The sequence below is a fragment of the Portunus trituberculatus genome, chromosome 39, assembly GCF_017591435.1.
Source record: "Portunus trituberculatus isolate SZX2019 chromosome 39, ASM1759143v1, whole genome shotgun sequence".
In the NCBI taxonomy this organism is placed as follows: Eukaryota; Metazoa; Arthropoda; class Malacostraca; order Decapoda; family Portunidae; genus Portunus; species Portunus trituberculatus.
The window spans coordinates 18,760,704-18,772,999 of NC_059293.1; the positions used below are offsets into that span (position 1 = coordinate 18,760,704).

Sequence of the window (12,296 nt, forward strand, 5' to 3'; positions counted from 1 at the left end):
TTACATCCCCAGTCTCCACTCCTTGCTCGCGTTCACTCTTCTCTGCCATGTAAACTACGCCATTCTTTTTTCCTATTTCTTATTCTCCATCCTCTTCCTTCTCCTCTCACTCTATCCTTCGCTTTATTTCTTTTCCTTCTTGTTCTTTCTCTTCATACCATCTCCACTTCCTTTTCTTCATCCCTCTTCTCCCCCTCTTCCTCCTTCACCTCCTCTTCCTCCTGGCTTAGGTTCACATCCTCGTGTACGTCTTGGTGTAAGAATAGCTGTGCGAGCGATTTCTTGAGAATTGTTTCAAGCCACCACATCTCAAGGCCTTCGTTTGCTTACGAGGAGAGGAGAATAAGCAGGGGGGTGTGAGTAGGAGGAGGAGAAGGAGGAGGAAGATGTAGGGAAATGGTGTTGGATAATAAGAAGGCGCAGGTGAGGAGAGGAGAATGGAAACAGAAAAGAACATGGGAAAAGTCTATAGAGGACGAGGGGCAGAGAGAACGAAGTCTACGAGGCAAAAAAGGAAGAAGGAAGTGGAAGACGGTAACGGCGACGTAAAAGAAGAGGAAAGGGAGGAAGTTTTCTTGTCTGTCTTTTTTCTCCCTAGCATTTCGTTATGGAATTTCAATATTGACGTTCATTCCGTTTGATGAAATGTTTCCTACTTGTTGTCTCGGAGCAGGAGGAAAGGATGATTAGGGGAGCTTCTTGTTTGCTTGGGCTTTTTTTCCTGTTGGCAGTGCATGTGTATATTATAGGAGGATATTTCTTAGAGTGGTGAGTGTCGAGCTGGTTTAAAATGGAGAAACTTGGAGAACGAACTGCAGATATTCCAGAACGCAAGGAATGCTAAATTCAGTTGCTCATCATTGGGTTTCAGGAATGAATGAACCATCGAAGCACATGTAAGGTTCAACGCAACCAGTTTCTCTTCAATAATATTCCGCAATTCCTTACTCGCCAGCAGGCTGTCACGACGGTCCAAACGCTTCCCCCAGGCTTACTAAGGAAGCAACCACATCTACATTTCCTCGCGGACTGGAAGATTTGCAATGTGGTTCCCATGTATAGTTCTCATTCCATTGTCCGTTTCTCAGTCCTATAGTATATCTCTTCTTGTCTTGCATTTCTATGTATGTATATTCGTATATCTCTAGATGCTCATGTCACTCTGTTTGTCAGCATGAGCGGAAGCAAAGATGATGTTTTTTATTTTATAATGCAACGTTTTTAACATTTACCGTGAACGAAGTAAGGTAAATAAATTTCATTAGGTAAAAGAAAATGCTCTCACAACATATGATTCAAACAATTCAGTGGTGACTGACTTACACTGAGAACTTCTACTAACAGAAATAAATTGAGTGCAATATAACAAAACTTTGCCCATCCGCCATGTCACAAACTACCTTCACCGCCACGACCAACACTCCAAACAATGACACGAGGCAATACTTCATTCTCTCACAAGACTCTAACCTTATAGATGAAAAGCGAGGCCAGTTATAGTTAGACTTGCTCTGTGTTTCTTTCTTCGGTGATTAAACTCGAGCCGCTGGTGTATTTTTCAGCACCAGGTGTAAAAATAGTCACTGCAAGTCGTACTTTATTAACAAGGTGCAGATGCAGTAAATTGTGTGGCAGATGCGATCACAGACAAAAGTGGAAGTTCTTGCTCTCTCAACCAAGTCGGCTTCTCCTTGTGTTTGAGCAAGACTGGAGCAGAGGAGCCCAAGTGTAGGTGCCACGAGAGGCTACAATTATTCTGCTGGGAGGAAGGTTAGTGCACGGGGTTCATTTTCCGAGAGGCTTCAACTTCACAACTTTTTAAAGAATGAAAGAAGAAGATCCAGAAAGAATGGAAGAGTAAAAGAAAGAAAAGCAGGAAGAGTGTAGATGGTGGTAATAATAATGATAACAAAAAATAATAGTAATGATAATAAGAATGAAAAATAATAACAACAATATCAATAATAAAATGAACAATAATACCAGTACCACCACCAAACCAAAACCAAAACAACAATAAAAACAACGACAAAAATATCAAGAGAGAATGAAGAAGCAGAGAGATATTTCAGCTTTACAACTTTTAAAGAATGAAAGAAAGAAGGAAATCCAGGGAAAATAGAATAATAAGAGAAGGAAAAAGAGAAAGAATGTAGATGATGATAATAATAATAATAACAATAATAATAAGAAAAAAACATCAATAACATCAACACTAATATAACTACTATCACCACCAAACAAAAACAACAATAACAACAACGACAACAGCATCGAGAGAGGATGAAGAAGAAGAAGAAAAAGAAAAAGACGAAGAAGAAGAAGAAGAGGAAGAAGACGAAGACGAAGAAGAAGAAGAAGAAGAAGAAGAAGAAGAAGAAGAAGAAGAAGAAGAAGAAGAAGAAGAAGAAGAAGAAGAAGAAGAAGAAGAGAACGTCACCAAAATAAGAAGAAGAAGAAGAAGAAGAAGAAGAAGAAGAAGAAGAAGAAGAAGAAGAAGAAGAAGAAGAAGAAGAAGGAAACGTCACCAAAATGAGTCAAACAGCGGTACACAGTTAACACGTCAGCAGAGTTCGACTGTATAATTGTATTCATGGAGAAAGTTTTCACGAGCTGTGGACGTCTGTGAGCAGCTCCTGGGGACACGTGGAAGTTGTAGGCTTTAGCTGTGTGTCTGTCTGTCTGTTTGTATCTCTGTCTGGCTTTCTTTTTGTCTCTGCCTGGCTTTAATGTGATGAGGTGAAAGGTACTCAGCGTATAAAACCGGATATTTGTGGAAAAATAACGAATAAAAAGTTCTTTACAGGTTTATGAAGCAATTTTAATCTCTCTCTCTCTCTCTCTCTCTCTCTCACGGCGTTCACTCAGTTTTCTCCACCTGTTTTATTTATTTATTTATGGTGGGTGGGTGGTGTAAAGAAACTCAGGGAGAGCAGGAGCACTTTATTTCTCTTACGTTTCGCCCATAGGACTTCTTCAGAGAAAATGATTTATTTATACCATGTTGGCTTTTCACGGGAATTTATGGGCTAAAGGGGATACTCTTTGGGGTACCTCCTATCTCAAAGCCCACCTGCTAGGAAACCGTTGCCCCGAGTGAGGAAGCCTAACCTACACTCGGACCGTGGACAGGATTCGAACCCGTGCGCTTGGAGATCCCTCGGACCCCAAAGCACGTATGGTTCCACTGCACCACGGCGGTCCCTGTTGTCACTGTTTCCTTCTCTACCCACAAAAATTATTCTAATGCGTCTCGTTCCATTCCAGTGAGAGTGCACGTGATGGAATGGCAAATTTCACTCAGCCAAGGATGCTTTCATTAACTCCCTTCATATTCATTCTGCTTACTATTTAGTGATTCCATACAGCTTCAGAAGCTTATGTGAGGATTGAAATAGTGAAGACTGTGATCATTAATCTTCTGACCTAAATAGACCCTTCCTAATGTAAATAAAATCGTCTAATCGTACACAAAGCTCAAGGTGAAAATGTGTCCCAGTACTGAAGGGGTTAAATACCCATAGTTTATGCATTATTTTTATTTTCATTTGCGGACTTGAGGTAGTTTATTCTTTTTTCAGGTTTTAAGTAACGTTTAATACTCTTAACCAACTCTATAAGAGCATCAGAAGTTGTGTTAAGTACTACTTCTCCCTGCCTACGAGTCTCTCTCTCTCTCTCTCTCTCTCTCTCTCTCTCTCTCTCTCTCTCTCTCTCTCTCTCTCTCTCTCTCTCTCTCTCTCTCTCTCTCTCTCTCTCTCTCTCTCTCTCTCTCTCTCTCTCTCTCTCTCTCTCACACACACACACACACACACACACACACACACACACACACTAGGATTAACGAATTTCCCTCACTGTTCGTTCATATTCTTCCTCATTGCTATTCTATTCGTGTTGCATATCATCTCCTTTTCCTTCTGGCAGCTCCTTTGTCCTCAAAACGTACCGAAAAATCAGCCGTGCTTTCTTTTTACTGCTTATAAGTTTAGAGAGGCGGGGCTGGTGAGCGGAGGGCAGGTTGCGGACGTTACTGGAGCAGGAGGGACGGAAGGAAGGAGGGAGGGATGGAGGGAGGGGTCAGGATAGGATAAATTTACGTGCTTTTAGAGCTTTAGTGTGTTTTGATGATGGCCCGCACATTCTCTCTTTCTCTCTCTCTCTCTCTCTCTCTCTCTCTCTCTCTCTCTCTCTCTCTCTCTCTCTCTTTCTGCAATGGTTTCATCCACCCTTCCTCTTTTCTATATTATTTTCCGTCCTTTCGCAGGGAACTATTCGTGTGAGATGTACGAACTATTCTTGTTGTTTCATTGCAGCACTATCTCTACTACGATGGACCTGCCTTTTATTTTTCCTTCCATGCTTCTGCCACTGCATTTTTCCCCTCTCACTAAGTCTCCTCCCTCTTCCCCGCAGCGGTGCCAGTGGTCTACAGGATAACTGAGGGTAACGCAGCCTCACACTTCTGGATTCACCCCTCCACTGGAATCCTTTCCCTCGTGTCGCCACTCGACTTTGAGAAGAAGAAAAAGGTAAGATTGAGTCTGTGAGATTGGCTGAGTGTCCTTGTGTGTATGTGTGTGTGTGTGTGTGTGTGTGTGTGTGTGTGTGTGTGTGTGCTACGAGATGCTTGAATACACACGCATACATCCTGGCAATCTAGAGAATAAATAACACAGATAATTCAGCGTGGGACATGTTTACCTTCAAAGTAAGCAAGAAGGGACGGAAAGGGATGGCGGCGTGGCAGGAAGGAAGGAAGGGAGAAGCGGCAGTGAGGAGAAAGGTTCTGGTGAGTGGTAGGCGGGTTCACATAATATTGACAGGTTGTCGGTCGTTGAGGGTAGAAAGGATTGGAATTCACGCTGAGTTCGCTATTTGTCGGATCGTGTGGACAGCTGACACACTAAACACGCCGCCAGCAGTTCGCATTGTGGGGTCGTCGCCGTGTTATTCGAGTCTCCGGAGTGTTCATATTTCTTGCCCACGGCTCGAGATGATATGTCACTCATTGTGGGGGGGTACGCGATTGTCTCTTTGTGGGGTGGGTCGCTGTGTATTTGCCTGTCTGTATGTTTGTCCGTCTGTCCATCTATCTGTCTTTCTCTCTCCTTCGCTATCATGACACGTAAGAGATGAATGGATAAGAACAGTGTCGCAGGATTATCAGATATGAGAGAGAGAGAGAGAGAGAGAGAGAGAGAGAGAGAGAGAGAGAGAGAGAGAGAGAGAGAGAGAGAGAGAGAGAGAGAGAGAGAGAGAGAGAGAGAGAGAGAGAGAGAGAGAGAGAGAGAGAGAGAGAGAGAGAGAGTATTGTTTTTCACGAACTCTCACTATGAAAAAGAAAACACGGAAACAGGAGGAAAAAAAAAACATCGAAATAACAAAAGCTCTACACTAACATGTAAACAAGACACACACACACACACACACACACACACACACACACACACACACACACACACGTCAATTAACAACAAAAACAAGAATACAAACCACATATACACGGCAGGAGACAAGCAAAATCTCCGGACATTTAAAGCAAACTAGCTAGAAACAAACCAGATAAGTAACACCCTTTTTTTTCGATCTCCTTTGTACGATAAGCCTTCCTGCCAGACATTCAGGAAGCTATACCCTGGAGGTGCACATTTCACCACCGCCTGGCTGAGCACCGCGCCTGCATTTCCTTATATAGCAGGAAGTCCAGGTCTATAAGTGGCTCAAGGGAACTCGGTGACAATTTCTCGTTATCTGCTTTTTATTTCCTTGCAGTTGAAGCAGCGAAAAAATCTTGTTATCGTTGAAAGTGAAGGAAAAAAATACTAGAGCAAAGCTGTAGTGTAAAAAGAATTAAAGGTGAGGACGTAAGTAAGTTAGGGGAAGGTTTTAAAGTGAAAAAAAGGCACGGTAAAGTTACGTGAAATGAGAAATGAATAGTGAATAAAGAAAAACAAACAGGATATGAAATAAAAAGAAAAAAATATCACACGACAAAATGGAAAAAAAAGAAAGGTGAGAACTGTAGAATGAAAAAAAATAAGAAACTGGATAGAGACAAATAAGAAGTAAAGTTTAAAAAAAAAATGAAAGAAAACTACATGGGTTGTAGAAAAAAAAACAGCAAAGTAATGTTCAGAAGAGAAAAAAGAGAAGCTAGGGACCTTTGACATAACTTTCGAAGAGAAGAGACATAAGTAAAGTAAAGTTTAAAAAGTAGAGCAGAGAATATAGGAAAAAAATGGTGGAGTCACAAAGAAGGTAAGAAGAGGAAGAAAAAAAGAGAGAGAGAGAGAGAGAGAGAGAGAGAGAGAGAGAGAGAGAGAGAGAGAGAGAGAGAGAGAGAGAGAGAGAGAGAGAGAGAGAGAGAGAGAGAGAGAGAGAGAGAGAGAGAGAGAGAGAGAGAGAGAGAGAGAGAGAGAGAGAGAGAGAGAGAGAGAGAGAGAGAGAGAGAGAGAGAGAGAGAGAGAGAGAGAGAGAGAGAGAGAACATTTATCCTGTTTTGCTTGTTGACAGTTATATGAGTCTCGGGGGGAACTTGGGGAAGGTAAACTATGGCAGCTAAAACGTCAGTCTGAACTTGCATTGTACCGAACATTAACTCAAAGCGCGAGTGGGTGAGCGGGAGCCTTCTGGTGTGGTATTCCCCTTTAGATGAGTCATTTCTGAATTTCTGCCTTTTTAGTCATTCATTTATTCATTTTTATCTTACTTTTTTTTGTTCTCCTGGATTTTTATTTCTTTATTTATTCATTTATTCAGTTTTATATTAGTTTTTTTTCTTTTATTCATTTCTAAATTTTCTCCCTCTTTATTCATTCATTTATTCATTTTTATCTTAATCTATTTGTTTTCCTTTATGAAGCGTCAACTGAAAGGAATTCAACTTTTTTCTCATCCTTATATAGTTGGTCAACAGTCTTCAAAGCTGAAAATAAGAATACCACACTTTTTTCTTCTATATATCGTGATATCTTATACCTTTACTGAACAGGCTTTCCAGGTACAAATAAGAACAAATAATCACAGTCCAAAAGGATCGAAAAGCCTTGTTGTTTGTTTTCTTTTCTTGTGTTCATTTGAGACAACGAAATACCGGATGCAGCTTTCTATCAACAGCGACGCTTTGCCATTTCACAACTCGCCTCAGCAAAGACTGAAAGATAACCAAGAACAGAAGGGAAAGGAGGTGAATGAATAGATACCAGGCATTTCACAGCAAGACTCAGCCAGTTTGTACCTCGACCCTAATCTTTCATAACTTTTATATATACAGCTCACCTTTGACCGATAGCTATCCAAGATCAAAATGGAATATGAATAAATAAACGAATGAATAACATATGATTCAACTGCAAAAGGAACGTCCATTCACCACTTTATGTTTAAACAGCAAAGCCGTCTCTGAATTTGTGATATGAATGAATGTGAATATGAAAGGTGTGTCCTCTTTGCTATCAGTGTTGTTCCTGGCATCAAAAGGCCAACGAAGAACAAACAAGCAGCAACAGACCTTAGGAAATCTCGATGTTGCATTTCATAAGCTGCACTATTTAATTTGATTCGAAATACCGCACATGGGAGAGTGAAGCATCAAGGGAGACATAAATTCCAGCTAGGAATGAAACAGAAAAGTCAATAAATAAATAAACTTGAAAGCTATAACTGAAACGATAACACACACACGCACACACACACACACACACACACACACACACACACACACACACACACACACACACACACACACGCACGGAATATGACAAAATTTTTACATGCGATGCAGCGAGTGTAACTATTAATAAAAAAAACAACAACATGAATTTATCCTTTCATTGAACGACCCGGTTCCATAATAAATAAACAAATAGACAGATAGACAAAATAAACGGGGAAATATATAATAAATAGATAAACAAATAGATAGATAAATAAATAAAACGGATAAATGGACTTATAAAATGCGCTATCAATAGGAAACAAAAGCTTATTCAAACACAAGCATCGGTTCCATTGCGTATTAATTCTTTTCATTCAGCCATCCAATTACGAAGCGAATAAAGAAAGGATGAATGGTAAAAACAGATAAGGAACAGTCATTAAACCATTTACGAGCTGAACATCAATTAGTATAACTTTTTCATGCTTTAGACAACGAGTTAACCACACAATAAATCAACATGTAGATGGAAAAATATAAAGAAAGTAAAGAAACAGTGATACAAACTAGGAAATAATACACTTTTCTTTCGGTCAACGAGCCGATGGTGTACATGAAGACTAATGAATGGAAGCACAACAATACACATGTAAAAATAAATCAAATAAAATACACAGAAATCACAAACACAGCAAAGAGTCACTAACTACATGCTATAGAAAAACAAAAACCTAAGGAATAGATGGACAGAATAAACAAACACACATAGAAGACTTTCCAGCCAAACCCGACAAAAAAAAAAAAAATACATATATACACAGAAATCACAAACACAACAGTCACAAACTACATGCTATAGAAAAAAAGAAAGCAAACACACAGAGAAGACTTCCCAGCCAAACCCGATACAAACATAGAATTAACCACATTGATTACCGCCCATAAAACAGAATGTGGTAGTACAGCTCACGGCCACACCAATCGGCTTTACCTCCTCTCTCCCCTCTCCATTCCTCTCCTTAGTTTCCCTCATTACTCTCCCACCAGCACTCCCAGCCTCCCCTTTCCACTCGCCCACCCTTCACTCTCCTCTGCGTTTTTCCTCCCTCCCCTCTAAACTATGCCATTCGTTATACTCATGTGCCTTTTTTCTTTATATCCACGTATATTCTGTGTAACCCCCCCTCCGCCCTCTCTCTCTCTCTCTCTCTCTCTCTCTCTCTCTCTCTCTCTCTCTCTCTCTCTCTCTCTCTGTACGTAGTATCACATTAAGCAATTCCACACCCCACATTCGTTAGGTTTTTCTCCCAATCTCTCTTTTTGTTCAGATACTTTTATTGCAACTCCTCCGATTACATGGTGCTGGTTTTGCTACTCCTGTCCCTATTGCTGTTCATTTTACTAACTTTTTGCTTTACTACTTCTGTGCTTCCACTGGTGCTGATGATTATTATTATGATGGTGGTGGTGTTATTTTTTTTTTTTTTTGGTCACTTCTGTCAAATTTACCATTATTTCTACTACTACTATTACTATTTCTACTGTTACAGCTACTTCTTTTCTTCTTTTTCTCTTCTTTCTCTTCTTTCTTCTTCTTCCTCTACTGCTACTGTTACTGCTACTACAACTACTTTTGCCATAACTATCATTGCTGTCACTCCCACCACCATATCCTTTACTTAAGTATGACATTGCGCACACTTCGCTTTTCACAAGTTTAAGAAAAGTATCGATGGTTTACGTAAAGACCTCTGCACTGCACCTCACGTAACTCTCCCCAAAATTCAGCTGTTTAAAGTGTGTTGAGTGTGAGCAGCAACCTTCGTCACTGATCAGATTGGAATCATGTGAGGGGGAGAGCTGTACAATATAAACTCCCCCTGCGGCAAAAATTCCATACGAATATTCCAACTACAAATTTTTTCCCCTAACTAATTCACCCGTGATAGATAAGGTTAAGTTAGATTAGTTTGGACTTCAGAGATGGGGGAATTTTTGTCATGGAAGAATTATCATGGGTGGAATTTTCATGAAGGTATGTTCGTGGGTGAATTGTATCCAGAAGCGAGGGGAAAAAAAGGAGCATAAGCACTTTATTCCAGTAAGAACCCAACGCTCTGACTGCAGCTACATTCAAGAAGACGTTAGTCGAAACTTTAGGGAAATGGGAAGCTTCTGCTCTATTCAGTGTTTCCTCACTTCCATGCAAATCTTACCTTTAAAGTTTCCTTCATGAAAATTGCACCAGAAATAATTATGAAATATCATGTAATTGTCTTATATAAAACTAATAAGATGTTTGCCTCAACACTCACACATACAAATAAACAGAAATCTCTTCATCTACAAGCACTATCATTAATCAACATATATGCTGTACACAAACACAGCCAGTCTAATCCATTCACCAGTAAACCTGTTGATCCATACACAGAAAAGCACAAAGACTTATCCACATTTATCCACACCAACAACTATTCCCCTAAAAGTGTCCACGCGAGACGCCAAATCCAGAGCGCAATTAAACGTGCGAGTTTCAAAGGCTCCCTGTTGGCTTTCAATATGAGCCAGCGAGAGGGAATCTGGAGGTTCTTGCTCACAAAAGGCGCGCAGTTTTCAGGGACGTGAGCCGAAAGTAAACAAGCTTACCTAATATCAAAGGTTGTGGTGAATTATAAAAACATGTAAACACTTATAAATCAGCATTAGGAAAATAAACATGGATTAGTAAGTGTCGATTGTATGAGACACGCAGGTTTAAAAGACTAAAGCCGAAGTAAGGAAGCTAAGAACAAAGCAGTTTAGATCGTTTCTAACCTCTTGAGCACTGGAACATATTTCTACCATGAGTTTTGGGCACGATTAGACATTTTCTTTATATTAGGAAGGGCTTATGGAGGTCAGAAGATTCATAGCCAGAGTCTTCAATACTTTGATTCCCACATAAGTTTCCGAAGATATATAGAATAATCAAATAGTAACCAGAATGAATATGAAAATGCGTCATCGTACTGAAGGGTTTTATAGCATGAATATACATGGAGTTATAATAATCCTGAAGAGCACAAATAACTGGGAGTAGGAGCGTCAGCCTTAACGAGTCTCCCCTCACGCCTCGCTCTCCCTGTTCTTTTTTTCTATGTGTGTGTGTCTATATTTTTCTCATCCTCCTCAGTCTCTCACTATTCCATTAGATGTAGGTCGTCACAGGTATTACAGGCTATCACTATTATTGGCTTCCCGTCTTATTTCTCTCCAACAAAATGATGAAATAAAAAGTAATCCTGAAAGTCCTGAGGATATTTCTAAAAGACGTTTATTTTGTTACTTACAACCTATTCAGTCCTTCCATTTAATGGAAAGAATTTTGATTGACCATTTATACATGCACTTTACTCTCTCGCCATCTGCTGCAGAGAATCAGAAATTGCCTTGTGTTTCCGTGAGGTAAAGAGAAGTTAGACGTGATACACTTTAGAACGCAAGCTTCGTTGATAGCAATAAACCAAAGCAAAACATAAATGGTGGCAGCCACGTGGATTAAAAGCTGATTGTGACCACCAGCTATTCATTTACACAACCTTTCGAACGCTTCTTGAAAATCTGATGAACATAGAAAAGAAGAAAGGAAAAACTCAACTTAACACAAACGGAATATTGTTCAAAGACATAATCTCTCTCTCTCTCTCTCTCTCTCTCTCTCTCTCTCTCTCTCTCTCTCTCTCTCTCTCTCTCTCTCTCTCTCTCTCTCTCTCTCTCTCTCTCTCTCTCTCTCTCTCTCTCTTTAAAAAGTACTAAAGTAGAGATGCTGTAGTGAGTTCATATTTTGCTTAATGAAATTTCATACACTCAAGCAGTGGCGCGTACACACACACACACACACACACACACACACACACACACACACACACACACACACACACACACACACACACACACACACACACACACACACACACACACAGAGAGAGAGAGAGAGAGAGAGAGAGAGGGCAGTGACACACCAGATGGGAGTTAGCGACGTAAAAAGAAGCCTCATGTGAATCAGCGCTGATGCCCCGCCACTCCGTACCTCCGGCGGCAAGGCTAAGCTCCTCAATTTCTTCCTCTTCTAAAGGCTTAATCGATTTCATAAGTCTGAGGCAGCCGAGCGGTCATCTGTGCGGGGTTCACGGGAGGTCGAAAAGGAGAGAGAGAGAGAGAGAGAGAGAGAGAGAGAGAGAGAGAGAGAGAGAGAGAGAGAGAGAGAGAGAGAGAGAGAGAGAGAGAGAGAGAGAAGGGGTGAGAGAAAGATGAGAGAAAGAGAGAGAGCAGGAAGAAATGAGATTGAGAGGAGCAATCTTCTGCGGCATTTCTCACTGGGATGACTTAAGGAAGACCGTCATGTCCATTAAGGGTAATCACGAGTCGCCCTGCTGCTTTATGCCATTTGAGCTACAGCCGTGCAACCTTCGCGACAACAAGACGACAACCATTACATTTTCTCTTTTCAAGCAGTAGGGACACACACACACACACACACACACACAATTTCTCTCTCTCTCTCTCTCTCTCTCTCTCTCTCTCTCTCTCTCTCTCTCTCTCTCTCTCTCTCTCTCTCTCCCCTTTTCTAATACCTATCTTGGTCTCATTTATC

General features: G+C 40.6%; 1 protein-coding gene across 2 annotated transcripts in view; it reads left to right on the forward strand.

The window, feature by feature from the left end:
• The window catches only part of LOC123515434 (putative neural-cadherin 2), a 367,250-nt gene that overhangs the window by 333,359 nt on the left and 21,595 nt on the right, over window positions 1-12,296 (forward strand). For both annotated transcript variants that reach the window (XM_045273998.1, XM_045273999.1), the window contains one exon: window positions 4,417-4,532. In XM_045273998.1, coding sequence (XP_045129933.1) covers window positions 4,417-4,532 — 116 coding nt within the window. The remainder of the gene's footprint in view (window positions 1-4,416; window positions 4,533-12,296) is intronic.